This window comes from Anabrus simplex, chromosome 1, assembly GCF_040414725.1.
Source record: "Anabrus simplex isolate iqAnaSimp1 chromosome 1, ASM4041472v1, whole genome shotgun sequence".
NCBI classification, from domain to species: domain Eukaryota; kingdom Metazoa; phylum Arthropoda; class Insecta; order Orthoptera; family Tettigoniidae; genus Anabrus; species Anabrus simplex.
The window spans coordinates 418,215,233-418,230,408 of NC_090265.1; the positions used below are offsets into that span (position 1 = coordinate 418,215,233).

At 37.6% G+C, this 15,176-nt stretch overlaps 1 protein-coding gene across 2 annotated transcripts in view; it reads left to right on the forward strand.

Moving 5' to 3' along the window:
* LOC136856885 (uncharacterized) overlaps positions 1-15,176 on the forward strand; it is a 518,885-nt gene that overhangs the window by 177,381 nt on the left and 326,328 nt on the right. For both annotated transcript variants that reach the window (XM_067135106.2, XM_067135104.2), the window contains one exon: positions 3,408-3,481. In XM_067135106.2, coding sequence (XP_066991207.2) covers positions 3,408-3,481 — 74 coding nt within the window. The remainder of the gene's footprint in view (positions 1-3,407; positions 3,482-15,176) is intronic.

Genomic DNA, 15,176 nt, shown 5'->3' on the forward strand with positions numbered 1-15,176 from the left:
ACATTAGAGACTGCAAGAAAAATATCAACATGTTAACAGTATAGCCACTTGCACATCGTCTTGCTAATAAAAATAGAACCAGTATATGAAATCAATTGTTATATAGAATAATATATTTTAGTCTTGGGTTTTGGCATGTATACAGTTTTTTCGAGCAATTCATTGATGGCATGTGTAGAGTATGTGTTCTGATAGCCGCAGAAAAATATCTAGGTTGCTCAGCATGAACACAGAGTTATGCGCAAAGTAAAAGAATTTTGTATTTGGTTGTCTGTGATGGTGGTATATAGTGAATTTTTGTAGTGTTCCTCTTGGATTATAGGTGAAGGTTTCGCGAGTTCTTTGGCATTCTTCATGAATATGGCGTGTGTTATATATCGTGACAAATATTTTCCCTCGTTTGTCATTGATACACGTACACTCAGTATGCGATTGAAACTATAAAACTTCAGCGACGGTAAAATACCAGTTAAATTTTGCTGATTAGTTTAGATTAGGCTTTTTAAGTAACAAACAAATAGTTAGTCCCAATGTATTTTTGTGAAAACCATGACTGTACTATCACGAAGCGCTACCGGATGAAACTGTAAGTACATTGTTTAAAATCTGCTATAGATTAAGTTATGATGGTGTCGTCACTGCCGTGAATATCAATTTGGAAGTATGTGCGAGCGTGTGGTTGAAAATATTATTGAAAGATCTTTCTCAGGTAGACGTTTCCATGAAAAACACACACATATAAAATGGTAATGTTGACTTTAGAGAATGTAGTGAGGCTATGATTGTTTAAATTAAAAAAAAAAAAAACTTTTTTGCTGCTGGGGTAATGAGTATGTTCACCGCACGCCACTGATTGGCCCATTCTTTTCTGAAGGTACCGTAATTGGTGAGGTGTAACTTCATATGCTGCAAACATCTATTTTACCTGCCATGCGAGAGGTGTTTGAAATGAAAGATTTTACCTACAACAAGATGGCTCACTACCACAGAGATCTCAGAGCTTACTTCGGTGAAAATCTACCTGGACGATGGATAGGTCGAAGAGGAGCTGTTGAGTACCCACCACGGTCTCCAGACCTTACATCTCTTGAACTCTACCTATGGGGGACCTTGAAAAATGAAGTTTATCGACAAAGCCAGCTACGCTGAACGAGCTACAGGAAACCATCGAGGCGTCCTGTGCGGCTATCACACTGGCAACACTGACAGCCGTAATTCGATCAGCAGTTCAGCGGCATCGATGTTGTTTGGCTGCTAATGGGGGTCACTTCGAATGCACAAAATAGCCTTTCCCCCATGCAAGAATTGCAACTGTATGTCATTTTGTTCCATAATATTGACTATCAAAGAGTGCCTACATTTTTCTGGACTCCTCTGTATATATTGCCATGCTGTAACATTTCACAAAATGGGTCGTTCCTGATGCATTCCTAGTTGTAGATTGAATTATACTGTTGCAGATACTTCAACTTTCAATTTCCCTAAGAATAGAGCTTTATGGGAGAAATGGATAAGGAATATTCATCGGAAAATTTTGGAAATCGAAGACCAAACTGCTGTATGTGTGAAACATTTCGAACCAAAATTTTGTTGTTAGGGAAGATCTCTTTCCAACCAAAAATGGCGAATCTATTCTTGTCCCTCATAAAATTCCTAAATTAACTCCTGATGCAGTTTCTACAGTTTTCCCAAATCAACCTTTTTCCCATACAATTACACTCCCCAAAGATACATAGGAGAAATCCAGAAGAACGATTGAAACAAGTGTTCGAGAGTGTGTGAACAGGATTTAATACCATCTTTGAAGACTTCAGAAGAATTCTTGGCAGCTGCTGTTTGCTTTACGTCGCACCGACGCAGATAGGTCTTATGGCGACGATGGGACAGGAAAGGCCTAGGAATGGGAAGGAAATGGCCGTGGCCTTAATGAAGGTACAGCCCCAGCATTTTCGTGGTGTGAAAATGGGAAACCACGGAAAACCATCTTCAGGCCTGCCGACAGTGGGGTTCGAACCCACTATTTCCCAGATGCAAGCCTACACCTGAGTGCCCCTAACCGCACAGCCAACTCACCTGGCTCTTGGCAGGAAACGGGTGGCTCCGTTCACAATAATTATGAATGATAATAGTGTTATTTTTAATAAGATAGATGATGGCAAATTTGACGATGCACCATCAATGGATGTGTTTCAACGGATCGAGCTCCTTAGATGTAAAAGTATTTTATAAGAATCTGTGTGTGCCTACTGAGAAGTTTAAGTGGATACTGCAATTTACAGTAAGATACAAAAGTTGTAAACTAGAAAAGTACGGTAGCTGGAATTGATAAGATTTCCGGGATATACTCAAGGCAATGGGTTGGGATATAATACCAAATCTGAAGTACTTATTTGATTACTATTTACATGAAGAAGCTATACCTAATGATTGGAGAGTTCAGAGTTGTTATATAGCTCCTGTGTATTTTTGTGAAAACCATGACTGTACTATCACGAAGCGTCACCGGATGAAACTGTAAGTACATTGTTTAAAATATGCTATAGATTGTCATGATGGTGTCGTCACTGCCGTGGAGATCAATTTGGAAGTATGTGCGAGTGTGTGGTTGAAAATATTATTGAAAGATCTTTCTCAGGTAGACCTTTCCACGAAAAATGCAGCCTTATAAAATGATAATGTTGACTTTAGAGAGAGTAGTGGGGCTACGATTATTTATATTTAAAAAACTTTTTGCAGCTGGGGTAATGAATATGTTCACCGCACACCACTGGAAACAGGATGGGGACCTGGATTGGCTAACAGTGATACATGTGAGAGGTGGTAAAAAGATAGGGTAATATGCAAAACAACTCTTATTTACCCTAACCAAACTGCATTTTGATAAGGAGAAATTATAACACACAGTTGTACTGTAATGTCTTTGAACTTAAAAGTACAATGAGTATGTTATGAAAATTAGTATTTAAAAGACAAAAGTGTTGTCAGCTGGGGAGAAACTGTAAAAGATTTAATACCTGGTTACAAAGTACAATATATCCAATTATAATGTATGCACTCCCAGAATGGCAGTATAGTGAGAGAAATTGAGTTAGAACTTCGAAGAGGATACAATGGACCATTATTCAAGAGAGGAGTGAACAAGTCATTTCTGTAGATTTAGGTCTACTTTTCACAAACTTTCCTGCTCAGAACTTTAATTTGACATGGCTGGGAAGTATTTGACTCATATTACTTACCTGTGTTCAGATGGTGGATCATACCACTGTAACCAGAACCACTTAAGGTGTATGATATTTATAAGATATATTGTGTATGTCACGTAAATGAATGCATTAATTTCCATTCTTTATTGCTCCTGTATATTGTTAGTGAATGATGAATACATAATTGTGTCTGTTTTCTTGCAGAATGGCACAGTATTAGTTAGTGGAAATGTTCTTACTGCATCGGTAGCTGTTAGTACCACACCTCAAGAACAGCAGTAAGTATTTATTTTTATTCAGAATTGTTTCAATAATATATAGAAATTTTGCTTCAAATAACAAACTAACAGCAGCTCTATTGTTGTTCTTCTTTCATGCAGTTGTGCACAATTATAGTTACTTATTCACTTTCTGGCTCTTTGGCTGAATGGTCAACATATTGGCCTTTGTTCAGAGGCTGCTTTATTCTATTCCCAGTTGGGCCAAGTATTTTAACTGTGTATAATTAATTCCTCTGGCTTGGGGATTATGTGTTTGTGTTCATCTTAATATCCTTCTCTTAACTTCACACAAAATAAACACTACCAACCAACGCAGAAACAGACAAAAGGTTTGTATCAGGTAGGGTATCTGACTAAAACTGGGCAAAAATACATTTCCAATGCTGACCCCAATAAATCAAGAAAAATCAAGAAGAAGATAGCTACTTAACCACTCACTGTAGTAGTGTATTGTCCAAGGGTTCATTGTGAATGAACAAAATTTTAAACAGTAGTTTTAATGGCTTAATTCTTCATTCTAATCTTGCAGATTGTGGTGGTGATAGTTATTTTAAGGGGATGTACAACTTGTAAATGTGTTAGAAATCATGGCATACAGATCTTTTCATACAGAGCTTTAATGCCAAAGCACAATGTGGTATCTAGGAGGTAACCAAGGATCACTTCCTTTCTGAAGAGCTACTCTGGGCTCTAGCTACTGATTTGTTGTGAGAGACAATTTTGCTCTCAGGATATTACTTCAAAGTGCCGACTCAAGAAGCCAGGAGTCCTAAAGGTACTGTACTTACTACTGACTTGATGCTGTGATCAACACAACCTTAACCCGCTGTGGGTGGGGGACACAGATGAAGAATACACCCACGGTATCCCCTGCCTGTCGTCAGAGGCGACTAAAAGGGGCAACCAAGGGATGATTGGATTAGAACCATGCAACTACTTGTGATTAGTACCACCACGCGGGGAACACCATGGGTCGCTATTACTTGCGCGTAGTACCACTATGTTAGGTACCAAATAGGTTTATGATTAGTAGCAATCAGGAGCACCGTGCGGTCAGGCTTTTACGGTACCTGTGATTAGTAGCACTATATGAGCGACACCAGGGTTTTGGCTTCCCTATGATTAGTACCCACTGTATAAGGAACACCACGGGATAGTACGAGTCCCTGTGGTTGGTACACTTACGTGATGAAAACCATAGGTTTGCATTGCCTGTAAATGGCGCCGCTACGTGTGAAACACCATAGGTCTGTATTACATGGGCGAATTTCATTACCTGTGAGTAGTACCATAATGTGTGGAATACCGCGAGTCTACGATGCTTTTGACTAGTACCGCACCATGTCAAATACCATGGTTCTACTTTCCAAGCGATAAGTACCATTATGAGAGACCGATAACCTATATTTTGGACCCCTTTAGCTTGCAAGCATCCACGATTATATATTAAGCCATAGAAGCAGTCCCTTGGTCAGTATTACTATTGTTTTCCGTCAGTTTCTGAGACTGAGGCATTGCGGGTCGGCATAGTTTCACGTAGGCTGAGGATAGGTTATGGATGATCTACGCACACTTACCTCCTTAAGAGGAAGGACGCCCCCACCCATGTGTTCTCGTGATGCCGACTTCAAAGTGGCCCGCATCCTTACAGTGTGTGTCGATCTCTCTGGCCTAAGACAGAACAGGAGACACTTGAACTCACGTCATTCTCTTTATGTGTGAGAGTGGATTATTCAAGGGCATGTAAATTTCAAGTGTTCTATTACTTGGGAACTTACATTCCCTTTTGATGCATTTGTGACATTTTCGGCCTAAATTTTATTTTTAAATTCACTTTCAAATTTCTCACCTGGATAAATAAATTTATTTTGTCTCCAGTTAATTTGTTCAGAGAGGATGATTACCAAGTTGTACTTCCTCTTAAAACAACAATCATCACAACCACCATGAGAGATTTTTAAATACTCCATATCATCATCATTGTACAGTTCCAGTTTCCCGGGTACTTTTTATGAGCCTCTTCCACTTCTTCCTGTCCATATACAACTTGTCATGGAGAACATCATCCACTGTCCATCCCCTGGTAACTAGATCAACCTTGATCATGTCCATCCATCAGGTTTTAGGTCTTCCTGCAGGTCTTTTCCTCTCCAGCTGTCTTTCCAAATTTATTCTGGCTGTTCTTGTAGGCTCCATCCTCATCACATGCCCGTACCACTGTGGTCTGGATGTGCCGATTCAATCTAATAGGGATGTCTTTATTCCGGCTTCTTTCCTCACCTCCTCATTTCTTAACTTGACCATCTTGGTCTTCTGGATGGTGGATCGAAGAAATTTAATCTCTCGTGCTTGCAGTCTTGATGAATCTCTTTTTGTGAGGATGCACGCTTCAATACCATAGGTCAATATTGGTATGAAATACCTGTTAAATATCATCAGTTTGGCCGGTTTCGGAATCATGTCATCCCATAAAAGTGTTCTTACTTGTTGGTAGAATCCTGATTCCTTTTGCACTCTGTTTGTAATTTCCTTTCTGACCAAATTATCACTGGAGGTCACTTCCAAGGTAAGGGAAACCATCCACACACTCTAGCTGGTGGTCTCCTAGTTTTACACTTGCTGGACGCCCTTCTCTGTTGACTGCCATCACCACTGTCTTGGTCTTGCTGATGTTGAGGTTATATTCCTGGAACTGGGATTTCCATATGTTGAGTCTGGTCTGTACTTCCTCTTCTGTTTTACCCTAAATCATGATATCATCAGTAAAGGCCAGTGCATTTAGTTCACCTTTCCTTGATGTTCTTCATAATATTGTCCATAAAAGGGATGAACAGTAGTGGGGACAGGCACTTCCTTGTTGAACTCCACTCTTGGTCTCAAACGATGATGATCGACCTTCCCCAATTTGTACACAGCGAGTACAGTCTTTGTGCAACATCTGAATTTTCCTTACCAGTCTTTCAGGCACATTTCTTTTCCTCAGGCACTCCCAGATCTATCTCTTATAACACTATCATAGGCCTTTTCTATATCCAGGAATACAATGACTAGATTCTTGCCTTTCTCCCAATACTTTTCCATCAGCATGCGGGTGCTAAAAATTAGATCTGTTGTTGATCTGTTTCTTCTGAATATAAAAACAATAATACTCTGGTATAGTACAGCTACGTCTTACGGTAAAATCTCATGGCATTTGAGTGAGTGTAGTATCGCAGATATCTTTCTGCATGTTTTTTTAAATTTTTTTATGCTGCGCAGGCTAGTCAAGAGTTTCTGTTGGAGTTGTAACTGTATGTCTTCGTTACTGTACTGTTTTTATACAGAATATTTAAATTGGAATGAAAATCCTCTTCAATACATTTCTCCAACATTTCACTTGTCCTTGTTCTGTAATTGCAACACTTTCCCTTTTGTAACCTAAAATTTGCCTGGGGCTAATTAAAAAATTGACAGGGCTCAGACAAAGTGTACAGAGGGTATGTACATTATAGAGCACAGAGGGTATACACAAAGAAAACATGCATTTAGCTATGCAAAAACAACAGAAACACAAAACCAAAAATAGGGTTGGTAATATGGGATTTTAAACATTAAATTATTGTTCATTTTGTGGCAAATCAATACCATGTGCCATATAGCTACCTTGGGCCCTGAGACATGCTTGAACATGACAAGCCATACTGAGCACCAAAGAATCCCAACTTATCCCACTCTTGGATAGCAACCTTAGTGAGTTGCTGAATGTTAGCAGGAGGATTAGGATGGTGGGCAGTTGCTCTCTAGTTCACACTATGTATGTTCAACACAGTTTATGTATGCAAAATATGCCGGCCACACCTTTCGCTGTATGTCATGTATCTCAAGGAACTGATTGACCGATGGGCATGATTATTATCATCTACTGGCGTAAAGCCCTCGCTACAGTGGCATCAAATCCTGTAACTGTGGTTGGAGGATGTTTACTTGGTTTATCAGACCATTGATGTTACCTTGGATAGGAATTTAACTAGAGGCGATTGTAGATCGAAGTTGATCCCACCCCAGACATGAACATGATGGGACCCCCCCGTGCTGCTGATGGCGCTCCAGAATAAAGGCTCACCAGATTGTTTCCAGACTTTACTGCTCCTGTTGTACAGGTCCAAGCTTTTTGTGATCTTGTCAGAAAAGAGAGTATCCTTCCACTGTTTTTGGTGCGATGAGCTATGAGTTGTTGCCCTCTTCACATGTGGTGCCTTATGGTATGATTTAAAAGGAGCTTTTAGCATAGGCCGCCTTGATATCAACCTCCATTTTGCAGTCAGTTTCTTATCTAGTGAAATTCCTCTCCAAGGTAACATCAATGGTCTGATAAACCGAGTAAACATCCTCCAATTTCTTATCCCTTTGAAGATCCTGGTTTAATGAGGTGGCAGCACCAGTGGGCTGAAAGCATATTCTGCATATTCTATAGCCATTATAAAATGAGAAAGCCATAAAAACAGTGCTGATGATTCACAATTCCATTGAATAAGAATATAGTCTATATCAGCACAAATTACTTTATGTTAAAACCAGTTTTTGGAATTAAACTCGATTATTAGTAACATGGTTTTATTTAAATTTTCTAAAACATTACTAAAGTATCCACAGAAAATTTGTCATTGATTACAGTCATTGGTGAGCCGGTCGGTTTTATCTGAGAATGGTAGGACTAGTCAGAGATGTCAGTGTCAGTCAACTATTGATGAGGGTGTTGTCGATCAGGATCAGTGTATCTCCCTGAACTTTTTCCAAACTGAAGACGTCACTCTGACTTGCTCCAACATGAATGACAACATCCACTTGTTGCCATGCTTCTTGCACAGTATCACAGTTTAGATGCAGTCAGTAGCAGAAACTTGATCCCACCCCAAACATGAACATGACGGATCCCCATTGCTGCTGATGGTGCTCGAGGCTGGATTATTTTTTTGCTATTTGCTTTACATCGCACTGACACAGACATGTCTTATGGCGACGATGGGATAGGAAAGGCCTAGGAATTGGAAGGAAGCGGCCGTGGCCTTAATTAAGGTGTGAAAATGGGAAACCACGGAAAACCATCTTCAGGGCTGCCGACAGTGGGGCTTGAACCCACTGTCTCCCGATTACTGGATACTGGCCGCACTTAAGCGACTGCAGCTATCGAGTTCGGTGGCTGGATTATTAGAAACATCAGTGGTCTCCTCAGCATGTAGGACAAGCATAGCATTATTAATGACTAGACCTTGGATTTCAGGCAAAAACCTATTTTGTTCCTGAAGAGAGACCTTAAAATGTTATACTTTCAGGTTTAACATATTTATATGCTTAAAAACACTATAGTGTCAAAAAAATGTCTGAATTGATGTTAGAACCTGTATTGGCCTATATTCCTATAATTCCTGTTTCTTATCCCTAAATCGATTAAATATGCTTTAATTTATTCTGGGAAACTGAAATATTTGCCAGCTCATTTTCCACCAATTTGACCAGTATTTTCTTTAAATATTTCAAACAAAAAATGTGGGAAGCTGTAAACCACACTCCTCAGAATTCCATAAGAACCTCCCATGGTACACATGCCCGTAGTCTGTGTGTCATGAGGCAGGGAAGAGTGTCCATTGACCTGATGGAAACAAAACTCTTCATTTCATTCTCTGAGAACTTTCAGGTCTCCGTTTGTTCAATGTGAACATTATGCTGAAAGTGTCAGTTTCCATGTTGTCTATAAATAAATAGTGGTTACAGGAGTTTCCCCCACTTCACATCGGATGGTAAAATTATATTCACCAGCCAAGTTGGCCGTGCGGTTAGGAGCGTGCGCGGCTGTGAGCTTGCATCCGGGAGATAGTGGGTTCGAATCCCACTGTCGGCAGCCCTGAAGATGGTTTTCCGTGGTTTCCCATTTTCACACCAGGCAAATGCTGGGGCTGTACCTTAATTAAGGCCACGGCCGCTTCCTTCCAATTTCTAGGCCTTTCCTATCCCATCGTCGCCATAAGACCTATCTGTGCCGGTGCGATGTAAAGCAACTAGCAAAAAAAATATATATATATTCTGCGACATTTGCAGCAAAGAGGTGATTTCAAAAAATAAAATTTCCTCCTAAAGAGTTAGTGAATTTAGCAAAATGAAAAGGGTATTTTAATTGATAAATGTTTATTAAAATAGGCAAAAGTAAAGCTGCCTAAAATATATTGGGACTTGTATTCTTATTTGAGAACCTATTTTACGCACCTAAAAATAGAAATACTAGCACCAAAAATCCGATATGTTAATGACCTGTCTGTACACATTTGAACGGGCAGTGATTTGTGTCTGATGCTGAAAATGAGTTGGCAAATGTTTCAGTTTCTCAGAAAATTAAAAGAATTGATGAACAATTGAAATCACAGTAAGTTGGATTGAATGCTGGGTGTGGGTTTTTCAAATATGTAGACAAGGATTCCACTGGTTAAAGTACAAAAGCCACATATAATAGCTGACATCAGATTCCCCTACAGACAGTGGAATGTTTTCCAAAGTACTCTACTACAAAAGTAATGAAACATCTACTTACAATATCGAAGAGGATGTTGAGGAGGCTGCCATGTTCCCTGCATAGATATAAACTTACCCAGTTAATATACTTACCAAATCAGTTTAACATCGAGGTTATACATCATGAACCATTTTGTTAGGAGGCTGCCATTTTCCCTTCCTAGACCCAAAGTTCTCGAATGACAGTAGATACACTTTTCGGATCTGTTATAACATAGAGGTTATACGTCAGAGAACCATTACATTAGTAATTAGCTTAGTCTACGCACAATCTGTCTGTGGTGCTAACAAATGAAATGCATTTGGTCTTATACCTTTTGCATGTGATCTGAGCCCTGTTTTTCGTATAATATACACATTGCTCAGTGTCCCAATAGCTTCAGTGTCAGTTTTGTGGAAGAAATTTTCCACAAAAAAGAAAGAAAGAAAAAAAGAAAAGAGGATTTACCGTTCCATAAGCAAATCTCATCCTGATGTTCTATGAATGAGATTTGTATCTCGTCAGACAAATATTTCTGCATATGCTTCTAAATCACCAAATTCTTCTCCCTCTTCCAATTATGTAATGGGGATAATTCCACCTAATCAATACTACATGTTGCAAGTACAATGTATTTACATTTAAAAATACACCATCTGCAGGACTGGTATCAATCTACAATTGATCATCCTCAGCTGCTTGAGAACATAAGATAAAATAACATATACAAATCATTGAACATCACTTAATCTAACAATGTAGTTAAAAAAACATAGTAATAACATTGATAACAGGTTAAAAATCAATAAAATTTGATTGTCATGTCCATAGATCTCTTATAAGGTTTGTTACACTTTTGTGTTTGGAGTTTTATATCGTCTTCATGATTAAACTGCATTTGAGAGGTCCTGGCATGTTAACTAATGAAACACTTCATATCTTGTGTAATGCTTATGCCGGCAAAGTACAAACTTGTCGAGTGTGGTTATGAGGTATGTTACGTTTAGTGCTAGCAGGGCTGCCTGAAGTCAAAATGAATTAAAATGGCATTGTTTACCCTTCATATTGGCTTGTGGAGATTGGTATCATGTTCTATTAATGAAAATTTTTTTGCTGTGTATTTTGCAGTTGAAATAGGTGGAATCATACTATGGAATAATAGTCTTGATTTTGAGCTCTTAGGTAGTTGTGGAATCTAAATGGAAAAGAGAAAAAAGTTGCGTGTGAGAGAACGTCTGTTGTATTGGATATGAAGTGGAAGGTGTGTGATGTTAGTTTATTTCCTCTCCCTCTTCCTTGGTGATTAACGGTAATCCTCCCTATTCTGACTTAAATGTTTATCTATTAAAGTCAGCAATTGCAGAATGGAAAAGGAAATTGGAGGAAAATATGGATGGCAATCGGTTTTCAGAAAGAGTATATGAATATACACAATTCCTTTCCCAAGCTGTTGATATTCTTCCTGTATCTAAGCACCCTGCTCGCAGGTATTATGAACTGAGAAAAAATAGGAAGGACTTAAATATTCAGAGGAAATATACAGACATCAAACCCGAAGAGGCAAACAAAGCGTAATAGAACAAAGAGACTAGCAGAATAAGAATATCAGTATTATAATCAGTGGGGAAAAGCAGTTAACTGTGTTTTTGGTAATAATGGATCAAAATGCAAAATTCCTATTCAGGATAAAGAAAATAATTTTTCCCAGTTTTTTTTCTGTCAATAATGACTGTGTCAGAATTTCCTATTCAGATCAATTACCTGATCCTCAGAGAATTCTGGGTGATATGTATCACTACCTCATTTTGAAAGAGGAAATTCTGTCAGTAATTCAGAAAATAGCAGTTGACTGTAGCCCAGCCTTGATCACGTGTTAATAAGAGTTGTCAGAGAGGACATGGTTTGCTGATGTAATTGCTCTTATAGCTACCCATATGTTAGAGACATCACATGTACCACCTTGTTTCGACAAGGAATAACAGTATTAATATTTAAATCTGGAAATGTGATGTCAAGCTCAAATTGGCAGCCAATCACAATTATTTCAGTTCAGTTCTCAGAGGACTGATTGAGTAATTCCTCAACTGGAGGTTAAGGGAATTCTTAGTGTTTAATGATCACCATAGGGGTTTCACAAATTCACCTGGCACATACTGAACACATCCATATTGCAGTCGATATTACAATGTGCAAAGGAGAATAGCAGCAATGCTACTATCATTTTTCTTGATATTCGTAAAGCCATCAACAATATAGGCCATAAACATCTGAGAAGAACCTTGGAAAATTCTGCTGCTCCCTCAAAGCTATTCTTCTCTGGTTGTCTCATTACAAGAAGGAAATCAAACACAAATGGAATGTAACCATTTCAAAACCAAGTCAATACCACTCAGAAGAGGCATTTTGCACGCATTATACAATCTTGCAATGGATCATGTTTTGAGAGAACTCGTGGAGGAACCTGTTGCAAAAGAATATGGATATCACTTAACACCTGAGCTTAAGCCGTTAATACTCTTAGGCTTCACGGATGATACCGTCATCACTGGTAAAAATAAACAATCTGCTCTCAAACTTGCATGAATGGCAGTTAACACATTCCAATCTAACTACAACCATAGCCAACTCCAAGATAAGCCCCACTTCAAGTATTATTCAAATAATAGTTGACATGCTGTCAATCCTCAGACTTAATTTAACTTCATTACATAACATAGAGCATGTTTTACGAACTCTACTTTAAGTGCCTGTACAAGTTTTTAAACAAAGTGTATGGTTCTGAAGAGACCTTTCTTTCACACATCATAATATATACCACATGTTCCACATCTCTTATATAATACTAGCAAGATACCCATGTTTCGCTACGTTTTAAACTGAAAGTTATTACTCGGAGTTCTACATTTTGGAGAGTCCACTGTCAGCCGAGCCTGTAAAATACGCCCTCAGTTCGTACGTCAAACAGTTTTCGGGGAATGATTATATATTTTCCGATCTAACACTCATTGAACCCCATATGGAAGAATTTGAATGTTTTATACCCTATCTTATTTAACATCTAGGATGTACAAGCGACCAACCTGTCAAATTTTGATTTTGTTCGTTGAACAGTAATGAAGAAATGTATGCTTTTTAAGGGGTAAATGTTTTTAAATATTTATTAACATACAGGATAGTATACAATATTTTACACCTTGGACATAAAAGAGGACCTAAAATTACAACTGTGTACGTCAAACAGTTTTGGAGGGATGAATAATTTCGTTTATGGAGCTAACCTCATTTAACACCTTAGGGGTGGAACGTTAAAAAATATTTCCTATTTCACACCTAGGATTTAAAATATTACTGCTATTTGGAATTTTGTCTTCATACTGTACGTTTAACCGTTTTGGAGGAAGTAATAAATCTGTGTGGTTAAATTTGTTTCAAACTTTCCATTATTTAACACCTAGGATGTCATTTGAAATTTTAACTTCATAATTCAAACATTTTCATATAAATACATATTTTTGTCATTATTCCTCACCCCGCAGTCAAAAGCCCCTTAGGGGTGTATTTTTTGTCCACCTTTTATTTTTATCCTCATAAAAAGAATTCAACTCCTTTTACACTCCCCTTAACTTGAGAATCCCCTCCTCCGCCACAAAATGCATGTCTTTATTTTGAAGGGAGATTCCAAATACCTATTTTGTCATCTGTAACATCCTTTGTTTTAGAGATATAAGTATCCTCAAACAAAGAATTCAACTCGTTTTTCAATTCATTTACCCCCCTCCCCTTAAATTGGATTTTCCAAAAACAAAAGAATACATGCTTCTTTATTTTTAAAGGAGATTCCAAATACAAATTTTCATGTCTGTAACATCTTCAGTTTTTGAGATATAAGTATCCTCATAAAAAGAATTCAACCCCTTTTTCAGTCCTTTTTACAACCCCCACCACTTAAGTGTATTTCTGGGATAAAAAATATGAGTTACTTTATTTTTAAGAGAGATTAAAAATACCAATTCCCCCCCCCCGTTAAACACTTCCTCTTTAATATTTCAGAATACAAACTATGCATGTTCCTTTACTTTTACAGGAGATACCAAATACCAATTTTCTCGTATGTAACATCTTCATTATTCGATATATAAGTATTCTGATGAAAATTCACTTTTCACCCACCCCGCCCAGTTAAGTGAATTTTCTGAAAAAGAATAATTAGTTTTTATTTATTCTTAAAGAAGATTCCAAATACAAATTTTCATGTCTGTAACATCTTTAGTTTTTGAGATATAAGTATCCTCATAAAAGGAATTAAACCCCATTTTCAGTCCTTTTCACTACCTCCCTTAAGTGAATTTTCCAAAAACAAAAAATAAGTGTTTCTTTATATTTAAAGGAGTTTCCAAGTACCAATTTTCACGCCTGTAATATCTTGTTTTGGAGACACCAGCATTCAAATAAAAATAATTCAACATCCTCTTTGTCATTTTTACACACCCTTAAGTGTTTTTCCAAAAACAGAAAAATATGTGTTTCTTTATATTTAAAAGAGATTAAAATACCAATTTTGACGTCTGTAATATGTTATGTTTTTGAGATATACTGTAGATATGCTCATTTTAAAAATCATCCCCTTTAACACTTCCCCTTCAGTGGATTTTCAGAAAACAAACTATGCATGTTCCTTTACTTTTACAGGAGATTCCAAATACCAGTTTTCACATCTGTAACATGTTATGTTTTTGAGATATATTGTAGATATACTTATTTTAAAAATTTGCCCCCTTTGTCACTCCTGTTTACCCGCTCTGAAGTAGATAAAAAAAAAAAAAAAAAATTGAAAAAAAAATACATGCTTCTTTATTTTTAAAGGAGACTTCAGATATCAATTTTCATGCCCGTGTTTTTGAGATAATAGCATCCTCATAAAAGGTATTCAAGCCCATTTTCACCTTTTTCCTCCCCCCTTACGAGGATTTTCAGAAACAAAAAATATATTTTCTTATTTTTAAGAAAGATTCCAAATACCAGTTTTCATATCTTTTAAACGGTTAAGTTTTTGAGATATAGATACACTCATTTTAAAAATTCACCCCACCCCCACTTTTCGCCCCCTTAGCGACGGAATATCCAAAAATCCTCCTTTAGTGAGCACCTACATTGTTATATAAATGTATC